At 42.0% G+C, this 21,045-nt stretch overlaps 1 protein-coding gene across 2 annotated transcripts in view; it reads right to left on the reverse strand.

Moving 5' to 3' along the window:
* Positions 1–21,045, reverse strand: part of EFCAB2 (EF-hand calcium binding domain 2) — a 145,392-nt gene that overhangs the window by 57,232 nt on the left and 67,115 nt on the right. For both annotated transcript variants that reach the window (XM_015099188.4, XM_015099187.4), the window contains exon 3: positions 236–308. In XM_015099188.4, the coding sequence (XP_014954674.2) occupies positions 236–308 (73 nt within the window). The remainder of the gene's footprint in view (positions 1–235; positions 309–21,045) is intronic.

The raw sequence follows: 21,045 nt of genomic DNA on the forward strand, positions 1-21,045 counted from the left end.
AGCCTGGCGGGCTACAGCCCATGGGGTCGCAAAGCGTCAGACATGACTAAAGCGACTTACGTGCACGCACGTTCACAGCTGCCTAACGTCCTCACGGAGTACATTTGGGAATCTATGGCATTTTCACTTCAGGTATGGATTGTTGCTTGTTTTTCTTTATTACAAGAAGATAGAGCCACGCAAAGAGTCATTCCATTTCAGTCAGCCATGAATGAAAGTTTCTTAGCCTACTTACCTCTGCAATCAGATCATGCAGCTCTCCTTCACTAGGGCAGCATCCCAACGACCGGATAATTGTTCCGACCTCTCTAGGGGGAAAAAAAGTAGTCAATTGTTTTAGAATATAAACTCTGAAAAAACAAGCACTATGTTTCTCTAAATTATTTCAGAGCAGGTGTAGCACAGCAAACAAAGTCATGTAATAAACATTGCCTCAGGAGGATGGAAGATACTTTCTGGGGAAAGGAAAAGGCAGACAAGTGAGCCCAAGAGAGAAGAAAGAAGTGTTTGTGCTGACTGGCAAGCGCAAACCCTGCCACTTCCTAACTGGTTTTAGGTGTTACTTAATTCTTCTGAGCCACAGTGCCCACATCTGTAAAATGAGGATGATGATGCCTAATGGGGTGAAGTCTAGAGGCAGGGTACCTAAGAGCAGGACCTCTAGTGGCAGACTGCTGCTGCTGTTTAGTCGCTAAGTCATGTCCAGCTGTTTTGAGACCCCGTGGGCCCACCACGGGCACACCAGTCTCCTATATCCTGGGATTTCCCAGGCAAGAATACTGGAGTGGGCTGCCATTTCCTTCTCCCGGGGATCTTCCTGACCCAGGGATCAAACCCTCGCCTCTTGCACCTCTTCCTCCGCAGGCAGATTCTTTACGGCTGAGCCGCTGTGGAGGTCGCTGGCAGACTGCTGGGGGTCTACCTCCAGCCCTCTAATTTGCTAGGCTGGGCAGGGGAGTCTGCATGCATAAGCCTACCTGGCAGGCAGCACAGACTCTTCCTTGAAATACCCAGAACTGGGCTGAGAACACTCTAGCGGTCACCACCATAACATAAAGCACAGCTCTTGACAGAGTAGCCACTCAACAAATATTAGTCATTCCTCACCCCCTGCCCCATAGGAATGTAATTCAATTTAACAATAAGCTGAGAAAAGTATAAGCTATATTCAGTACTCCCTGGATGCTCAGACAGGTTGTTTATAATAGATTATTAAATATTTTCATTTAAAATGGTTAACAAGTTGTGATATTTTGAAAGTTAACTTGTTCAACTTAACTAGATGTTAATGTTAACTAATGTTAACAACTTAACTAATGTTCACTTAACTAAACTATTTAACTTCTTTACCACTCTGGCTAATATCTGTGGTATTATATTTACTCTCTATTTTACAGAGAAAACATTTTAAATAAGAATTTTTAAGTTCTTCAGGAGGCTGAAGGATGAGTATCAAGAGAAAAACCTGAAGTCAATAACTGTGGAATACAGGATTCTTGGTGTTCACTGACTGAAATTTGAGAGCCAACTAAACATGTAATGTTTTCACGTCAACTCTATCTCATACCTCCCTGAGCTCCTTAGTCTCACTGCTTTTCATGCCCACATGCCTCACTGAGGCAGGATCTGAACATGATGCTGTTACTAGAGACTAAAAGTATTTTACAAGATTATACCTTCTCTCAAGAAGCAGTTAAAGATGACCCATGAAACTGGCCAAGACCAACGTAGTAATATTCTGTAACATTAGACTGGCTATTGCATACATTAGAACAAATAGTTAATGAGGCAGGGACCAAAAAATGTAATTTGATAAACAGTCATGGATTTATCGCCTCCATAACCTTCTAGATCTTCTGTTCTGTGAATCAGAGAACTGCTTCAACTCCAGACTTGGATAAGAATAATGGCTGCCTTAACTCATAGAAACAAAGGGAAGACAGGGACGTGAGGAGGGTAGCGTCTGTATGCCCCTGCAGGTTAGAAATCCTGGGGAGGTGGGCTGGGGGGAAGGAAGAGAAATTTCAGGCCTGCACCATGCAGTACAGGAACTGCTACCTCCACTGGCTTCAGAGCACTGGAAATGTGACCAGTCCAGATTGAAAAGGGCTCTAAGTGAAAAATCCATATGGATTTCAAAAACTAGTATAAAAAATGTAAAACATCCATTAATAATTTTTAATTGGTAACATGTTGAAATCATATTTTAGATATATTGGTCAAATAAAACACATTGTTTTACCTGTTTCTCTTTTACTTTTTAAAAATACAACTAAACCAATACACTATTGTAAAGCAATTAGCTTCCAATTAAAATAAATAAATTCATATTTAAAAATAAATAAAAATACAACTACTAGAAATGTTTGAATTATATATGCAATCCTCCTTTTGATGGTTCTTTTCTAGGGAGTAGCTGCCGTCATGATGCACTTTGTGAAGACAGGTACAGTACATAAAGAGAAAATTAGAATTGCATTGTGCTGTGTCAGCAATGTAATTGAACCCCCTGTGCCACCATGAGAAACTTTCAACCGTATTTATTTATTTACTAATTTACTGGCCACATGTCAAAGCATGCAGAATCTTGGTTTTCTGACCAGTTTTCCCCCTGCAGTGGAAGCACAGAGCCTTAACCACTGGACCTCCAGGGAATTCCCTCAACCATATTTAAATGAAGTCCTGGGTCACTGACCCAGGTCTCACATCTTCTGCCTATATCCGAGAAACAGTAACAGGCTAACTTACTAGCTTTCGAAGGGGTTAAAATCAAAGGGTAGACTTGACCTGTATAAAGATGCATAGGAGAAGATCTGGGCTGGAAACCCAGATCTGGTAACAAAGCCACGGGAGCAGAAGTGCTCCCCTAAGAAGAGCGCCTTGGCTGGAAGAGATGATGACCCAGGAAGAGCTCACAGGAGTACCTCCACTGACACAATGGTCCAGGGATGAGGAATCTGCACTAGGTTCGGAGAAGAGGCGCCAGGAAATAAGCTGAAATTCAGGACAGGGTGATGTCATGGAAACTAAGGAAAGAGATGGAAAAAATTGAGTCATCTTTGGTGTTAAATGCTGCTGAAAGGTCAAGGAAGATGAGTTCTGAAAAACGTCCACTGGAATTAGTAAAGAAGGAGATCAGTTCTGACTTTTGACCAAGGATATTTCACTTGAAGGCTGAGGAGGAATCAGGGTTGAAGTGGATGGATCTGTGCAATGAAGGGGAAGAATTGATGTCTGGAGGGGGACACAGTGTCAAGGAAGATTTTTTATTTTTTAAGACCAGAAAGATGTGAGCATGTTTAAATACCAATGGGCATGAGCCAGGGTGAAGCAGAAGACTGATTAGGGCACCATCAGCTGAACAGGTGGGCTTCCTGAGGAGGCAGGAAGGGCTGGTCGGGGGCTTAGTGCTATATCCACATGGCCATCTCACCTAAAGACCTGCCACCAGCAAGCTGCTTCCTATGAGAAGGTGGCAGATTCCTCCTTGCAGTCTTAGGAAATTTTACTCTGTCCCTCTTTCCACTTTGCTCTGAAGAACCCATCACCATCTGCTTTCTGAGGGCACTGGGCAGGCAGACCACAGAAAACAAAGCCTGATGTCCTCTGAGTATCAAGGAGATTCCTTCTGTCTCGTCCTGATGATATAAGAGAAAAGGGCAAAGACCCTTCAGCTGAGGAGTCCATAGTGGCCTAGAGAACAATACATAACCTCAAGAGCTCTCCTGTACACAAACAACAGGGTCTCTAGCTCGCCCACCCTCTCTTTCATCGGAAAGCTAATTCCTCCTCTGTGCTCTGGGCTCTGGGAGCTGTGGTCCAGATCCCTGCAGCCAACCTGGGCACAGAGGAAGGGAGTGATGCCCGTGTCTTCAGGCCTAGACATCTCAGCAGCACAGCAGTTTCCTTGCCCTTGTTTTCCCTAAAGACTGCATTAGCCTCCTAGTACAATGAGGGCCCTGGTGACTCAGACAGTAAAAAATTGGCCTGCAGTGCGAGAGACCTGGGTTCAATCCCTGGGTTGGGAAGATCCCGTGGAGAAGGGAATAGCAACCCACTCCAGTATTCTTACCTGGAGAATTCCATGGACAGAGGATCCTGGTGGGCTACAGCCCGTAGGGTCGTAAAGAGTTGAACAGGACTGAGCGACTAACACTAACTAACTGAGGACAATATGAGAAAAGAAAAGAAGGAGCCACCAAATTGCTAATGTTGAACTTTTCTGGTCTTGCACATGGTGAAATGGAATTGGATTTGGTTTAGAAAAACACAGGAACGTGACACACCTTTTACCTCTAGTCTACTAGACTACTCTAGACACAGTTCATATCTATAACCCCAGTTCGTGGTTTGGGAATGAGATGCGAAGTCTTCTCCTTCTGTCTCCATTCTTTTCTGCTCCACTTCCCCAGGACCTGACCTACTGCACCAGCTCCCTTGCCCCCACGCTCCCGGTCCCAGTTGCCCAACACGAGGCAGAGCATTGCAGGTTTCCATTGCTGGATCACACACTGCCCAAAATGTGGGGGCTTAAACAACAACGAGGTCTTATTTTTTATAATTCTGTAGGCTGGCTCGATGGTTCCTCCACTGGTTTCCCCTGGGGTTCACTTATGCAGTGTTTAGCACTTAATTAATCTATCTACATATCGGGTTGCTCAATATTCCATAGTCAACTATTCAAAATTTCCATTATCACCGCCCTGGATTTTGGGTCCCTTAACCTTCCATCCTGCCTGCTCTATTGATCCATAACCCTGAGCATCTCTGCGTCTCTAATTTTAATTTCCTATTTCTGCAAAGCACTGCTGGAAGAAAACAACAAAAAACGTGTGGCCCACTACAGATTCATGCCATCTAGCATCAAGTGTCCTGCACGTTGCCTGACAATCCTTTCTCTCATCTCCTGTTGATGCCCTAGCAAACCTCCCAAAGAGCTATCCTGAATTCTCTCTGGCCTCAAGCTCCAAAGCATGGCCTCCCTTAATCTCAGCAGAAAACCCTATCACCTACTTCACCGAAGAAATGAAAACAGCTGAAGTCGGCACCATCACCGACCTTCCTCACTCAGCTCCGGTTGCTCTAACAATATACCACAGACTAGGAGAAGGCAATGGCACCCCACTCCAGTACTCTTGCCTGGAAAATCCCATGGATGGAGGAGCCTGGTGGGCTGCAGTCCATGGGGTCGCTAAGAGTTGGACACAACTGAGCGACTTCACTTTCAGTTTTCACTTTCACGCATTGGAGAAGGAAATGGCAACCCACTCCAGTGTTCTTGCCTGGAGAATCCCAGGGACAGCGGAGCCTGGTGGGCTGTCATCTAAGGAACCGCATAGAGTCAGACACGACTGAAGCGACTTAGCAGCAGCAGCAGCAGCAGCAGCAGCAGCAGCAGCAGCAGCAGGGAACCTAAACCACAGACATTCATCTCTCCCAGTTGTAGAGGCTTGAAGTCTGAGATCAAAGCACTACCTGATCTGGGGTCTGGTGGCAGTCCACGCCCCAGCTTGCAGACGGCCTTCTTCCTGCTGTGTCCACGCAGAGCGAGAAGAGAGCAGGCTGGGGTCTCCCTCTTCTTTGGGGGGCTCCACTCTCACGACCTTATCTAGACCTAATCACCTCTCAAAGGTCCCACCTCCAAATACCATCCTGTTGAGGGTAAGGACCTCAATATACGAATGTGAGAAGGACTCAGACCTTTAGTCCATACCACCACCTTTCCGTGCACTTCTCTCACACCACTACAAGTGTGCACATGAAAGGGAAAGTGTTAGTCACTCCACTGTGTCCCCATGGACTGTAGCCCACCAGGCTCCTCTGTTCATGGAGTTCTCCAGGCAAGAATACTGGAGTGGGTTGCCATTCCCTTCTCCAGGGGATCTTCCCAACACAGGGATAAAACCTGGGTCTCATGAATTACGGGATTCTTTACCATCTGAGCTACCAGGGAAGCAAACCTCCTTCCTTACACTCTCAACCATGGAGGAAAAAAAACACCTTCCTAACAAAGCTAACCCCACTCGGTTTTCTTAGTTCCAGTCTTGGCTCTTGTTCTTGACACATGTGCCTCTCTTTCAGCATCTTCATTCTTTCCTTTATTATCTGCTACCTCTCTGGCTATAAAACATTCACAATCTTCCTTCTCTTGAAAAAATTTTGAAGGGTGCCCAACCACCTCCAACTATTCTATTTCTCAGCTTCCTTTTGCCATTACAATACTTAGAAATTATCCCTCTTGTAACTGTCGACTCCATTCCCCACTCATCCTCTCCATGTCTAACCCCTCTGCAAAAACACTTTCATCCCTGGCTCTCTACTCATCAGTCAGGCCAGGCCTCTCTCACTCCCTCATCCCTTCCCTTCCCTTCATCTGACCCTCTCTTCTTCCCGCAGCCCCTTTAAGTGCCCCCTGCTCAGTACCTCTGTTGCAGGATGATCTCTGCTGTTAAAAATATTAAAGGTGGCCCAAAGAATAAGGACTATCTTAGATTTGGACCAAAGAAGACCACTGGTATCTCAGTATAGAGTAGGAAATGGCAACCCACGCTGGTCTTCTTGCCTAGAGAATCCCATGAACAGAGGAACGTGGTGGGCTACAGTCCACAGTGTCACGAAGAGCTGGACACGACTGAGCAGCAGAGCACGCATGTGCAGTATCCTAGTAACAGCACTTAGAAGAAAGAGGAAGAACCCGCCACCACCAGCAGCAAGAGTGCCAGCGGTAAGAAAGTCTAGACCGGAAGTACAGAGTACACAGCTGCGGGGGATGCCCACTGAAGGAGACGCAGAGCACACCCGACAGCTCTGTCCGGCACATTCTATCAACTCCCTTAATCCTCAGGAAGCGGGCACTACTATGACCTCCATTTGCAGAGGAAGAAATTAAATCCCAAAGGCATTAAGGAATTGGCCCGAGGCCACATATAGCCAATATGTTAAAGCAATGACTCCCTTGGGACTAGGGAAATCTCAGGAGCTGGGGAGAAGTCTGACAAGGGGGCTACGCAGAGAACAGGGATGAGAACAGAAACAAAAGCCCTCACGGTGTGAGAAAAGAAGATTAACTAGCCTTCTGCCTTAGGAATGGACATCTCCTCTAAGACTTCTAGAAAGAACAGACTTTACATCTCATTCACCTCCCTTATAACATGATCATGATCTGTATGGATATGAGAAAAAATATCTCCTCACAATAGCTCTGTGCGGTAGGCACTGTTATTTTATATATGGGGGAAACTGAACCACAGAAATGTCTGGTAATTTTCCCAAGATCCTAGTAAGTAGCCGAATTGGGACTCAGACGCACACACAGGCTGGACTCCACACTCTTAACCACTGCAAGCCACTATCTCTCATAAATCCCAACTGCACATTTAGTTAGACTTAAAAAAGAACTTGACTGTAACAAGGTGCTTCTACAGAAAGCTGTGGGTATGCCACCCCATGAGAGCCTTGAAGATAGATCCAGGGATCACAAGTTGATAACCAAACGAATAAATGTGGCCCTCAGATAAGGTTTTGTTTAGTATAGCATTCGTTTGCTTCTTTGTTTACAGGGACATATGTAAACATCATGAGAATGGTCCTGCACTTCTGATTCACATATCACAGGCATGTTCCATGTAGAAGTCTGTATACATCACTCCTGAAAAATGCCAACTTTGTACTGTTTAGGAATTTATTTGCAAGAAGCAGGGGAAGGAGCCAAATGGCTTCTTAAAGTTCTCCTCAAGTGCTTGACTCTAAGATTATTTTTAAACACACACACACACACCACACAACCTATGGCTTATAAAAGAGAATGTTCTTGTTCTCAGAATATATACATTCAAGTATTTAAGGGAAAAGGTCTCAGTGTCTACAACTTACTCTCAAAGTCTAGTAAAATGATACAAATCAATACCAGAAAAACAAACAACCCAATCAAAAAGTGGGAAAAAGACCTAAACAGACATTTCTCCAAAGAAGATATAAAGATGGCTAATAAACACATGAAAAGATGCTCAACATTGCTCATTATTAGAGAAATGCAAATCAAAGCTACAATGAGATATCACCTCACACTGGTCAGAATGGCCATCATCAAGAAATCTACAAACAATAAACACCAGAGAGGTTGTGAAGAAAAGGGAACCCTCTGCACTATTGGTGGGAATGCAAATTTATACAGCCAGTATGGAGAACAATAGGAAGAATCCTTTAAAAACTAGGAATAAAAACACCATATGATCCAGCAATACCACTACTAGGCATACACCCTGAGGAAATCAAAATTTAAAAAGACACATGTACCCCAGTGTTCACTGCAGCTCTACAATAGCGAGGACGTGGAAGCAACCTAGATGTCCAGCAACAGATGAATGGATAAAGAAGCTGTGGTACATATATAAAATGGAATATTACTCAGCCATAAAAAGGAAACACATTTGAGTCAGTCCTAATGAGGTGGACGAACCTAGAGGGAAGTAAGTCAGAAAGAGAAAAACAAATGCCATATACTAACGCATAAATATGAAATCTAGAAAGATAGTACTGAGGAACTGTCTGCAGAGCAGCAATGGAGATACAGACATTGAGAATAGACTTATGGACACAGCTGGTGGGGGAGGAAGGAGGGGGGGGGAGGTATGGAGAGAATAACATGGAAACATACATTACCATATGTAAAAGAGACAGCCAGTGGGAATTTGCTATATGACTCAAGGAACTCCAACTGGGGCTTGGCAGCAACCTAGCGGGGTGGGATGGGGAGGAAGGCGGGAGCGATGTTCAAGTGGGAGGGGACATGGGTAACCCTACGGCTGATTCATGTTGATGTTTGGTGGAAACCAGCACAACAGTGTGAAGCAATTATCCTCCCATTAGAAACAAAATTTAAAAAAGACTCTAGTAAAATGAAAATAATAGTAAAATACAAACATAAATATAAACATAATGAATATATAGGGAGAGAGCACACACATCAAAAGCAAGCATGGTAAAAATGTTGGGAACTGGTGAATCTAAGGAAAGCACACACGAGTTCAGTGTACCATTTATTATTTGTCTATAAGTCTGAAGTTTTTTAAACTTCATTTCATTCTTGAAGTCAAAATCAAAGTAGTAAGAAACAATAGCTGAAACTCTGCCTTGTATAAACTATTCATGAAACAATTTGCTCCTTTCATGTTATACAGTTTTTTATCATTTTGACTTGAAAAGTTGATTATTAAGGATGTCTTAGCCCTCAAGTTTTGGAGAAGGCTATGGCACCCCACGCCAGTACTCCTGCCTGGAAAATCCCATGGACGGAGGAGCCTGGTAGGCTGCAGTCCATGGGGTCTCAGAGGGTCAGGCACGACTGAGCGACTTCACTTTCACTTTTCACTGTCATGCATTGGAGAAGGAAATGGCAACCCACTCCAGTGTTCTTGCCTGGAGAATCCCAGGGACGGGGGAGTCTGGTGGGCTGCCGTCTATGGGGCCACACTGAGTCGGACACGACTGAAGTGGCTTAGCAGCAGCAGCAGCCCTCAGTTTCACAATAAAATGTACTAGTTACAACCTTTTCCCTCAGTATTTTAGAATTTAATATTGAAAACTTGGCAAGATGATAGATCTAAAGTAGTCTGTTTCCAGAAGTACAGGTAGAGATGAGGCTGGATACCAGTCTACCATGTTTGCAGGTAGGAGAAAAGTGTATGGAAAGGATGGAGCCCTCTCATCCCTTCACCAAATACCAAGAAGGCGGCACCAGAACTGCTCCTGCTGTTGCAGGGAAACAGCTGGTTTTTGTGAGTGACTCTAACAAGCACTGGGCTCAAGCTCTCCAAAGACAAGCAACGGCCAGGTCAGCCTCTGGCCCAGAAAGCAGCTTACTGGGAGGTGCCCTTCTGTGGCAGTCCGTTGATTGCACTGTGCTCTTTCTTCAAACGACACCGGATGAGGTGAACATATTTGACTAGGCTCTCAAGTTCCTAAACAGAGTCCCCGAGAGGAGAGTAAAGGGAAATGACAGCAGAAACAAACATGATGTGGAGCTTTTGTCTCCAATGTCCTGAAATATGAGGCCAGAGCACTGAAGACCACATGATCCCCTGAGCTGCTCTCATATCTTAATTCTAGTGCCAGAACAAGGGACATAACAGGAGGGTTAAGGTGCTCTGAAGAACTCCAGATGGATCTGAGACTCTGGCCGTTCTGAAGGAAACCACACTGCAAACATCCAGCCTTGGATGTTGTAAGGCTCCTGAGAGTGAGCTAAGAAAAAAAAATGCAAGAAAGAACAGAGGATAGAAAAACCCGGGGCCATTAATTTTTTAGAAAGAAACAGAGGTCTGGAAAGAAAAAGATCTGAAAAGCAAAATGTAAGGAAACATTGAAAGAGATGAGAATATAGTTTCAAGAGATAAGGAATAGAAATGTCAAAGCTTAATGATGAAAATACATAAGCTCAGAATTAAGAGGAAGTATGTACTAGATAGGAACTAGAAAATGAAATAAAAATATGAAATAAGAAAATAACTAGTATAATTATATATAATATTAAGGCAGATTGGCCTATTTAACTTCAACTAAATGAGATTTTGAATCAAGCTAATTGATTGAAAAATATTTCAAAATAACCTTTTAAAATTACTGTGAAAGTGTTTAGTTGCTCAGTCATGTCTCACTCTCTGTGACCCCGTGGACTGTAGCCCACCAGGCTCCTCTGTATGTGGACTTCTCCAGGCAAGAATACTGGAGTGGCCCAGGCAGACACTCTAAGGAATCCAAAACTGAAAGATACACATGTGACCCACTGTTCATTGCAGCACTATTTACAACAGCTAGAACATGGAAGCAACCTAGACGTCCATCAACAGATGAATGGATAAAGAAGTTGGGGTACATATACACAATGGAATATTACTCAGCCATAAAAAGGACCACATTTGAGTCAGTTCTAATGAGGTGGATGAACCTAGAACCTATTATACAGAGTGAACTTAGTCAGAAAGAGAAAGATACATATCATATTCTAATGCCTATACACAGAATCTAGAAAAATGGTACTGCAGAATTTATTTACAGGGCAGCAATGGAGAAACAGACATGGAGAATCAGACATGGAGAATAGACTTGTGGACATGGGAGAGTGGAGGAGAGAGTGAGAGGTATGAAACGAGTAATATGGAAACTTACACTACCATGTGTAAAGCAGATAGCCAACGGGAATTTGCTATATGGCTCAGAAAACTCAAACAGGGGCTCTGTATCAACCTAAAGCGGTGGGATGGGGAGGGAGATGGTAGGGAGGTTCAAAAGGGAGGGGATCTATGTATACCTATGGCTGATTCATGTTGAGGTCTGATAGAAAACAGCAAAATTCTATAAAGCAATTATCCTTCAATAAAAAATAAATTAATTGAAAAAAGAATACTGGAGTGGGTTGTCATTCCCTTCTCCAGGGGATCTTCCTGACCCAGGGATCAAACCTGGGTCTCCTGCATTGCAGGCAGATTCTTTACCATCTGAGCCACCAGGGAAGCCCTACTATTATTGAAACTATTCAAGTCCTCAAAATTATTAAAGTCACCATTTAAAAGAACTATTAAAAGCATATTGATGTCAATGCAATAAAATTAAAATAGTTCTTGAATTTTAATAGGTTCTTCTAAAGTCTTTCTGTCAGGCTTTTGGAAAAGGAGAGAGAGAGAAGGCATAAACAAGCTTATTTGTTTACATAGTGTGCGGGTGATCAAGTGGTTTCCTCGGGAGAAAAAGCCCTGATCAGGAGCGTTTGCATCTTCATCGCGCAAATCTACCCACCGTGGCCAGTTTCAAGCTACCAATCTGACGTCACTCACGATGGAGTTAGTGACAATAGCCCTATCACTCGGTACCCTCCCACACAGGAGACATATATCATCTCCGGAGCAGAGATAAGATAGAAACATAATACAGTAATTAGGAAGTGGTAAGCTGAGTGTTTGTCACCTTGGTTATTTTTCACTGGTAATCAAACGACGACTTGAAAAAGCATAGAACCCTTCTTGAGTTTGGGTGTTACCCTTGTGCAGGGGCCACACTGATTTCTCTGCACCTGGCTTCCCTGGTGGCTCAATGGTAAAGAATCCACCTGCCGATGCAGGAGACACAGGCTCCATCCCTGATCGGGAAGATCCCACATGCCTCGGAGCAACTCAGCCCGCGCACCGCAACCACTGAGGCTGCGCTCTAGCGTCTGAGGGCCGCGGCTACTGAAGCCCGTGCGTTCTAGAGCCCGTGCTCCGCAAGAGAAACAGCCGCAATGAGGAGCCCACGCACCACAACTAGAGAGTAGCCCCCACTCTGCAACTAGAGGAAGCCCGCACAGCAGAGTCCAAGCTAAACAAACAAATAAAAATTTAAGAAGTTTCTCCGCACCATTCCAATTTTAGCATAAGGGCTGCCCAATGGAGCACATTTGTTTTTAATATAATTAACTTGTAAGTTTATAGAGCTTATTTTTTACATCACTAGGTTTAACAAGGGCTTACAGAATTCCTGAAGACTTAGTCATCAGCTCTGCTGACCTGGTACAAGTCAACACGACTTCACTCCAGCACACCACTGATCCTGTGAGTCCCAACCACCTCATGGGACTTCTGCCCTGCCATCTCAAGACAGGAGCACCACCTGCACAGCCAGCAGTTAGGTCCAACTCACTTAGTGTTCTATACACATGTACGCAAAACAGAAAGCAAATACAATCTATGTTCAAAACAAAAAAAAAGCAACTTTTTCCTTTGGAAAAAAAAATTTTTTTTTCTTTTAGATAAATTTCATGGGATTTTTAAAAAATTACCAACACCTCAATTTTGATAAGCCTTTCAGAGAAAATGAAAATCAACTGCCTCATCTAAAGTCCTTAAAATTTGCAGAGACATTTTTTTGTCAGAGGTCTTAATATTGATAAGAGCTACACGTCGGTCAGTCAGTTCAGTCGCTCAGTTGTGTCTGACTCTTTGCAACCCCATGGACTGCAGCTCACCAGGCTTTCCCTGTCCATCACCAACTCCTGGAGCTTGCTTGAACTCATGTCCATAGAGTCGGTGATGCCATCCAACCATTTCATCCTCTGTCGCCCCCTTCTCCTCCTACCTTCAATCCTTCCCAGCATTAGGGTCTTTTCCAATGAGTCAGTTCTTTGCATCAGGTGGCCAAAGTATTTCAAGAGCTATAAACTTAAGTCCAAAAGCCTTTTTGGCTAAATACTAAGAATTTGTTTCCACTCCTGCATTATATAAAGAATAGTAGATATGGAGGTGAAATCATTTCACAACAAATGAGTCACAATAAGGTTGTCCAATAGTGGCATCATCATTTAGTTTACACGCAGCAACTGGACCACTTAAAACGTTTGGCCAGGGGCAGGCAGGCTCTTGGTAGGCTTCTTGGTGAGTGCAGTACCATGTTCCTGACACAAGGTGGAGCCAGTGGCATTGAGTTAGGTTGTGAGTCTTCAGTTTGAGGGCAGTCTAAGGTCAAAAAGATCACAAAGTGAAGACCCTATTCTGCAGGTCTAGGGGGAGAAAAGAATTCTAGGCAAGAAAAGATTAGGCAGAATATTGCACCTTCTCTATGAAATAGCTGACACTAGGCTAAGTACAAGAAAATGTTTAAAGCAATTCCAAAATGTCTAAGGAACAAAGGGTTTGAAAATGATTTTTATTGATGTAATAAATATTTATTGAACACTACTGTGCCAGGTACAACAGAAAACAAAATGAAGACTTTGCCCTTGTGGAAGCCACTTTTTCACCGACTCATTCCTGGCAAAGCCATGGAATGAAGCTTAAAATCATGGCTCATAACACCTATGGCTAATTCATGTTGATGTACGGCAGAAACTCAAGCCAATATTGTAAAGCAATTATCCTTCAATTAAAAATAAATAAATTTTTTAAAAAGCAGAATCAAAGCATTAATTCCTCTGCCTAAGAGCCCCCAGCACTCCTCATTGCACTGAGAATCTAAACTCCTTTTTCATGGCCTATAAGGCTGTACATAATTTGGCCTCTGCTGGCCTTTGCGACTCGATCTTATACCACTCTCCTCAAAGCTACACTGTCCTTTATGCTTCTTTCCAACACATGAACCCCTTCCCTTCATAGGGCCTTCATACTTGGTCTCCCCTAGTTCACCACATGGCAGGCTCCTAGTCTTAAAGATCTTAACTCAAAAATTACCTCCGGAGAAACTTTCCTTGACCAGAATGTTTAAACTGTCCCCATAGTAGTCATGTATGAATGTGAGAGCTGGACTATAAAGAAAGCTGAGCACCAAAGAATTTATGCTTTTGAACTGTGGTGTTGGAGAAGACTCTTGAGAGTCCCTTGGACTGCAAGGAGATCCAACCAGTCCATCCCAAAGGAAATCAGTCCTGAATATATTGGAAGGACTGATGCTGAAGCTGAAACTCCAATACTTTGGCCACATGATGCAAAGAACTGGCTCAATGGAAAAAACCCTAGTGCTTGGAAAGATTGAAGGCAGGAGGAGAAGGGGATGTGAGAGGATGAAATGGTTGGCTGGCATCACCGACTCGATGAACATGAGTTTGAGCAAGCTCCGGGAGTTGGTGATGGACAGGGAAGCCTGGCGTGCTGCAGTCCATGGGGTCGCAAAGAGTCAGACATGACTGACAGACTGAACTGAACTGAATCCCACCTAACCACCCCTCCTTCTCTAATACATCAATGCTATGTTCTTGATACCATATTTTATTACCTTATCCTATTTTATTTACTTTATAGCACTTATTACTATGTGAAATTGTATCTGTTTATCTGTTTGCTATTACACTGTTTGTCTCTTCTTTCTAAAATACAAGTTCCATAAGGACAGAAGCCTTTCAATGTTATATTCCAACCCTCAGAAGGAGCTCACACCTAATAGGAACTCTAAATATTTGTTAAATAATAAATGAATACTTTTCTATTTCTCTACACTCATTTAATTCTCACATCAATCCATATCATAATCTCCACTTTAAAAATAAGGAAACTGGGACTTGGAGAAGTCATACTGATGCGCTCTCTAGGAACATAACTAGTATGGAGCAGAGCCGGAGGCTGGTTCCAATCCTCTGACTCCTGCGATTCTCTCTCTCAGCTCTCTGCAATAACATCTTAGAACAAATCATGGTGGTGAGTGTAATTTGGGAGGAAAAGTAGTGATAGAGAAAAAGACTCAGATGCAGATCAGAATCACTATGCCTTCTGCATATTTCTCATGGATGTTTTGGTTATAACAAGAGTATTAATAAAGGCTAACTAAATTGACTAAAACATTTTTCATTGTTGCAAAAGGTCTAAATAATTTCAAATTCAACATTGCCAAATGGCTGTTTACTGCCCAAACAAAGCAAACAAATAAAATGTCCACTCTCATGGAGCTTTCTGTTTAAGAAGCAACACCGAAAAGCCTTTTGGCAGACACTACAGTAATGGGGGAAAAAAATCAACCAATAAATGCTAAAATTAGTGGGCAAATTTGGAGGAGAAATAGGATGTTTGCATGGTCTTGACGTATCTCCCCAAGATATTTACTAATTAACAAAGTGAAAAATAATAACCTCATAGTGGGAAAACACTATCTTAACCAAGAGACCAAGGTTAACATTGAGCACAGCATAACCCTGCCGTGGTGCACTGAGAAAAATACAAAATCACTTCTGCATTATTCTTGGCAAAAATGCATTAGCTCAACCTATGCATGCTGCTGCTGCTGCTGCTGCTAAGTCACGTCAGTCATGTCTGACTCTGTGCGACCCCATGGACGGCAGCCCACTAGGCTCCCCCTTCCCTGGGATTCTCCAGGCAAGAACACTGGAGTGGCTTGCCATTTCCTTCTCCAATGCATGAAAGTGAAAAGTGAAAGTGAAGTCGCTGCATGAGAAAACATCTAATATACCCAAACTAAGGAACATTCTACTACAAGTATCAGGATCATGAAACAAAGACTGAGAAACTGTCACAGCATAGAGGACCTAAAGACATATAATAACCAAATGCAAACAGGATTTTGAATTGGATCCTGGAAGAGAGAAGGGAGATTAGTGGAAAAGCTGGTACAAGTCAGTAAGATCTAGAATTTTTGTTCACGGTTCGGAAAAATGTTAATTTTTCTTTGATTTCAGTAATTGTACTACAGTTATAAGACATAACCATTAGGAGAAACTGGTTGAAGGAACACCCTGTACTATTTTTGTATTTCTGTAACTACAAAAGTAATTTCAAAACAAAATGGTTTCAAAAACATTGAAAAGATTAAATTTAAAAATACAGGCATTATAAGGTCCTTTTTGCTCTATGAGCAAAGAGTGGAGATTTCTGGTTAATCAGATACTTTTAGAGTTACCACTTTTACATGTTAGGGGTATCAGTCATTTGTAATATAACATTTTCTCAAGTTGTCATTTATCTCTGGATTTAAAGTTTTGTTTTGCTTTTAGCTAAAAAAAAAAACTTCTATGTGGCTGAATGTTTCAGTCTTTTTACTTTTGGATGTTATTTTGAGTCATTTTTCTCTACTCCAAGTTCATAAAGGAATTCACCCACATGTTGTTTAACACTTATACAAAATTTTATGTTTTATGGTTAGATTTTTTGTTGCATACAACCTTATCTTGGTACATAACCTGAAGTACAGATCTAATTTTACACTTTTCAAATGGCTATCTAGCTATTAAGTCTATCTTTTCCCCACTTACTGGAGATGTCATCTATATCCTATATTATCTTTCCATTGGCACTTGGCAATTATTTCTGAATTTTCTGTTCTATTTCATTGGTCTGTCATGACACACTCTTTTAATTTTGTAAAGGATTTGTAATATATTTTAATATCGAATAAAGCTAAACTGGAGCTTCCCAGGTGGCCCAGCGGTAAAGAACTTGCCTGCCAACGCAGGAGACTTGAGTACAATCCCTGGGTCAGGAAGATTCCTTGGAGAAGGAAATGGTAACCCACTCCAATACTATTGCATGGGAAATCCAACGGACAGAGGAGTCTGGCAGGCTACAGTCCATGGGATCGCAGAGTCGAACACAACTTAGGAACTGAACAACAGCAACAACACAGCTAAACTTACCTCCTTGCTCTCCTTTGTCAGCTTTTTATTGGCCATTCTGCTTATTTTTTTTTTTTTAACATGAACATTAAATTCACTTGTCTAGCTCCAGAAAAGACTTGTTAGTATTTTAACTGTGTTTATAAGGTGATTTAGGATAACTTGACACCTTTATGATTTCAAGTCTGCCTATCCATAAACACGGTATGTCTGTCCATTTGTTCAATTCTATCTGTATTTTTTTTTTCAGGTTTTCCTAATGTAGAATTTTATTTTTCGTTATGTCTATAAAATTTAAACTTTTTTGTTGCTATTGTAAATGGGTCTTACCTCTGATTATGGGCTTCCCAGATGGCGCTAGTGGTAAAGAACCTGCCTGCCAATGCAAGAGACACAGGAGACATGAGTCCGATCCCTAGGTTGGGAAGATTCCCTGGAGCAGGGAAAGGCAAACCACGCCAATATGCTTGCTTGGAAAACTCCATGGACAGAACAGCCTGATGGGCTTCAATCCATAGGGTTGCAAAGAGTTGGACACGACTGAAGCAACTTAATACGCATGTACCTTTCATTATATATCACCTAACAGGTCATTATTTGTATAATTGAAGGCTTGATTTCTGTATATTAATTTAATTTCCTACAACTTTATTAAACGTTCTTTGCAGTGATTTTTCATTGATTTTTTTGGGGGTTTCTAGATATTTCCTGATTTCCTATATGTAAATAGAGACAGTTCTTTTTCTTCTACCTTTTCGTGTCCAATATTTATGCCTCTGTTATTACTTGTCTAATTGCTGGCTAAAGTCACTGCTGCTGCTGCTGCTGCTAAGTCGCTTCAGTCGTGTCCGACTCTGTGCGACCCCATAGACAGCAGCCCACCAGGCTCCCCTGTCCCTGGGATTCTCCAGGCAAGAGCACTGGAGTGGGTTGCCATTTCCTTCTCCAATTCATGAAAGTGGAAAGTGAAAGTGAATTCCTCAGTCATGTCCGACTCTTCGCGATTCTATGGACTGCAGGCTACCAGGCTCCTCCATCCATGGGATATTCCAGGCAAGAGTACTGGAGTGGGGTGCCATTGCTAAAGTCTCTAGTTAATACTAAATAATAATGACGAATATGGATATTCTTATTTTGTTCCTGACTTTAGTGGAAATGCTGATTGTGCTTCTTCATTAAGTAAGAGACTGGATTTTAGGCTGAGATACACGTATTTCATGTTATGGAACTATTTCCTCAAGATGTATTTCACTGAGTGTGATGGCTAATTTTATGTGTCAACTTGATTGGGCTTAAGGGATGCTCAGTTGGCTGACAAGACATTATTTCTGAGTGTATCTGTGAGGATACCTCCAGAATCCAGCATTTGAATGCGTAGACCTAGTAGAGAGTGGGACTTCCCTGGTGACAGACGGTAAAGCGTCTGCCTACAGTGCGGGAGACCTGGGTTCAATCCCTGGGTCAGGAAAATCTCCTGGAGAAGGAAATGGCAGCCCACTCCAGTACTCTTGCCCGGAAAATCCCATGGATGGAGGAGCCTGGTAGGCTACAGTCCATGGGGTCGCAAAGAGTCGGACACGACTGAGCGACTTCACTTTCACCTAGTAGAGATCGCCCCCACCAACTTGAGTGGGCTTCATTCAATCTGTTGGTATGCTAAGTAGAACAAAAAAGCAGAAGGGCACATTTTTTCTCTTTGCTTGAGCTGAGACATGTATGTTCTCCCATTCTTGAACAACCATGCTCCTGGCTCTCAAGCTTTAAGGCTCAGAATGGTTTACACCACTGGTTTTTTATTCTCCAGCTTGCAAATGTCAGATCATGGGATTTCTTGGCCTACATAGTTATGTGAGCCAATTCTTAAATTCCCTCTTCTCTGTGTATGTATTTTAAAGATACACATATCATCAAAATTAGGAACGTGTGCTGAATTCTACCAGATGCCTAAGTATTTATAAAAATGATCCTATGCTATTTCTTCTCAGATCTACTAGTATGATGAACAATACATATATACTTCCCAACATAGAACTGTTCTTTTATTCTTGATATAAACTCCTTTTTGCTTTAACGTGCTATTGCATTTTGTTGCAAGTAATTTATTTTTTTATTTTATGTTTTTTTAGGTTGTGTATCTTTTTCAGACGATGACACGTTTTATTTTTATTTTTTTAAATTTTTTGTGTGTGTTTATTTTTTATTTATTTTTTTACTTTATTTTACTTTACAATACTGTATTGGTTTTGCCATACATTGACATGAATCCACCACAGGTGTACATGCGTTCCCAAACATGAACCCTCCTCCCACCTCCCTCCCCATAACATCTCTCTGGGTCATCCCCGTGCACCAGCCCCAAGCATGCTGTATCCTGCATTGGACATAGACTGGCAATTCGATTCTTACATGATAGTATACATGTTTCAATGCCATTCTCCCAAATCATCCCACCCTCTCCCTTTCCCTCTGAGTCCAAAAGTCCCCTATACACATCTGTATCTTTTTTGCTGTCTTGAATACAGGGTCATCATTGCCATCTTTCTAAATTCCATATATATGTGTTAGTATACTGTATTGGTGTTTTTCTTTCTGGCTTACTTCACTCTGTATAATCGGCTCCAGTTTGATCCATCTCATCAGAACTGATTCAAATGTATTCTTTTTAACGGCTGAGTAATACTCCATTGTGTATATGTACCAAAGCTTTCTTATCCATTCATCTGCTGATGGACATCTAGGTTGTTTCCATGTCCTGGCTATTATAAACAGTGCTGCGATGAACATTGGGGTACATGTGTCTCTTTCAACCCTGGTTTCCTCGGTGTGTATGCCCAGCAGTGGGATTGCTGGGTCATAAGGCAGTTCTATTTCCAGTTTCTTAAGAAATCTCCACACTGTTCTCCATAGTGGCTGTACTAGTTTGCATTCCCACCAACAGTGTAAGAGGGTTCCCTTTTCTCCACACCCTCTCCAGCATTTATTGCTTGCAGATTTTTGGATTGCAGACATTCTGACTGGTGTGAAGTGGTACCTCATTGTGGTTTTGATTTACATTTCTCTAATAATGAGTGATGTTGAGCATCTTTCCATGTGTTTGTTAGCCATCCATATGTCTTCTTTGGAGAAATGTCTATTTAGTTCTTTGGCCCATTTTTTGATTGGGTCGTTTATTTTTCTGGAATTGAGCTGTATAAGTTGCTTGTGTATTTTTGAGATTAGTTGTTTGTCAGTTGCTTCATTTGCTATTATTTTCTCCCATTCAGAAGGCTGTCTTTTCACCTTGCTTATATTTTCCTTTGTTGTGCATAAGCTTTTAATTTTAATTAGATCCCATTTGTTTATTTTTGCTTTTATTTCCAGAATTCTGGGAGGTGGATCATAGAGGATCCTGCTGTGATTTATGTCTGAGAGTGTTTTGCCTATGTTCTCCTCTAGGAGTTTTATAGTTTCTGGTCTTACATTTAGATCTTTAATCCATTTTGAGTTTATTTTTGTGTATGGTGTTAGAAAGTGATCTAGTTCATTCTTTTACAAGTGGTTGACCAGTTTTCCCAGCACCACTTGTTAAAGAGATTGTCTTTACTCCATCGTATATTCTTGCCTCCTTTGTCGAAGATAAGGTGTCCATATGTGTGTAGATTTATCTCCGGGCTTTCTATTTTGTTCCATTGATCTATATTTCTGTCTTTGTGCCAGTACCATACTGTCTTGATGACTGTGGCTTTGTAGTAGAGCCTGAAGTAAGGCAGGTTGATTTCTCCAGTTCCATTCTTCTTTCTCAAGATTGCTTTGGCTATTCGAGGTTTTTTGTATTTCCATACAAATCTTGAAATTATTTGTTCTAGTTCTGTGAAAAATATCGCTGGTAGCTTGATAGGGATTGCATTGTGCAAGTAATTTATTTGTAATTTTTGTATAGAAGTTCTCATAAGTAAGACTGTTCCCTAGAGTTTTTTTTAATGCAT

This window comes from Ovis aries, chromosome 12 (assembly GCF_016772045.2).
Source record: "Ovis aries strain OAR_USU_Benz2616 breed Rambouillet chromosome 12, ARS-UI_Ramb_v3.0, whole genome shotgun sequence".
Lineage (NCBI taxonomy): Eukaryota > Metazoa > Chordata > Mammalia > Artiodactyla > Bovidae > Ovis > Ovis aries.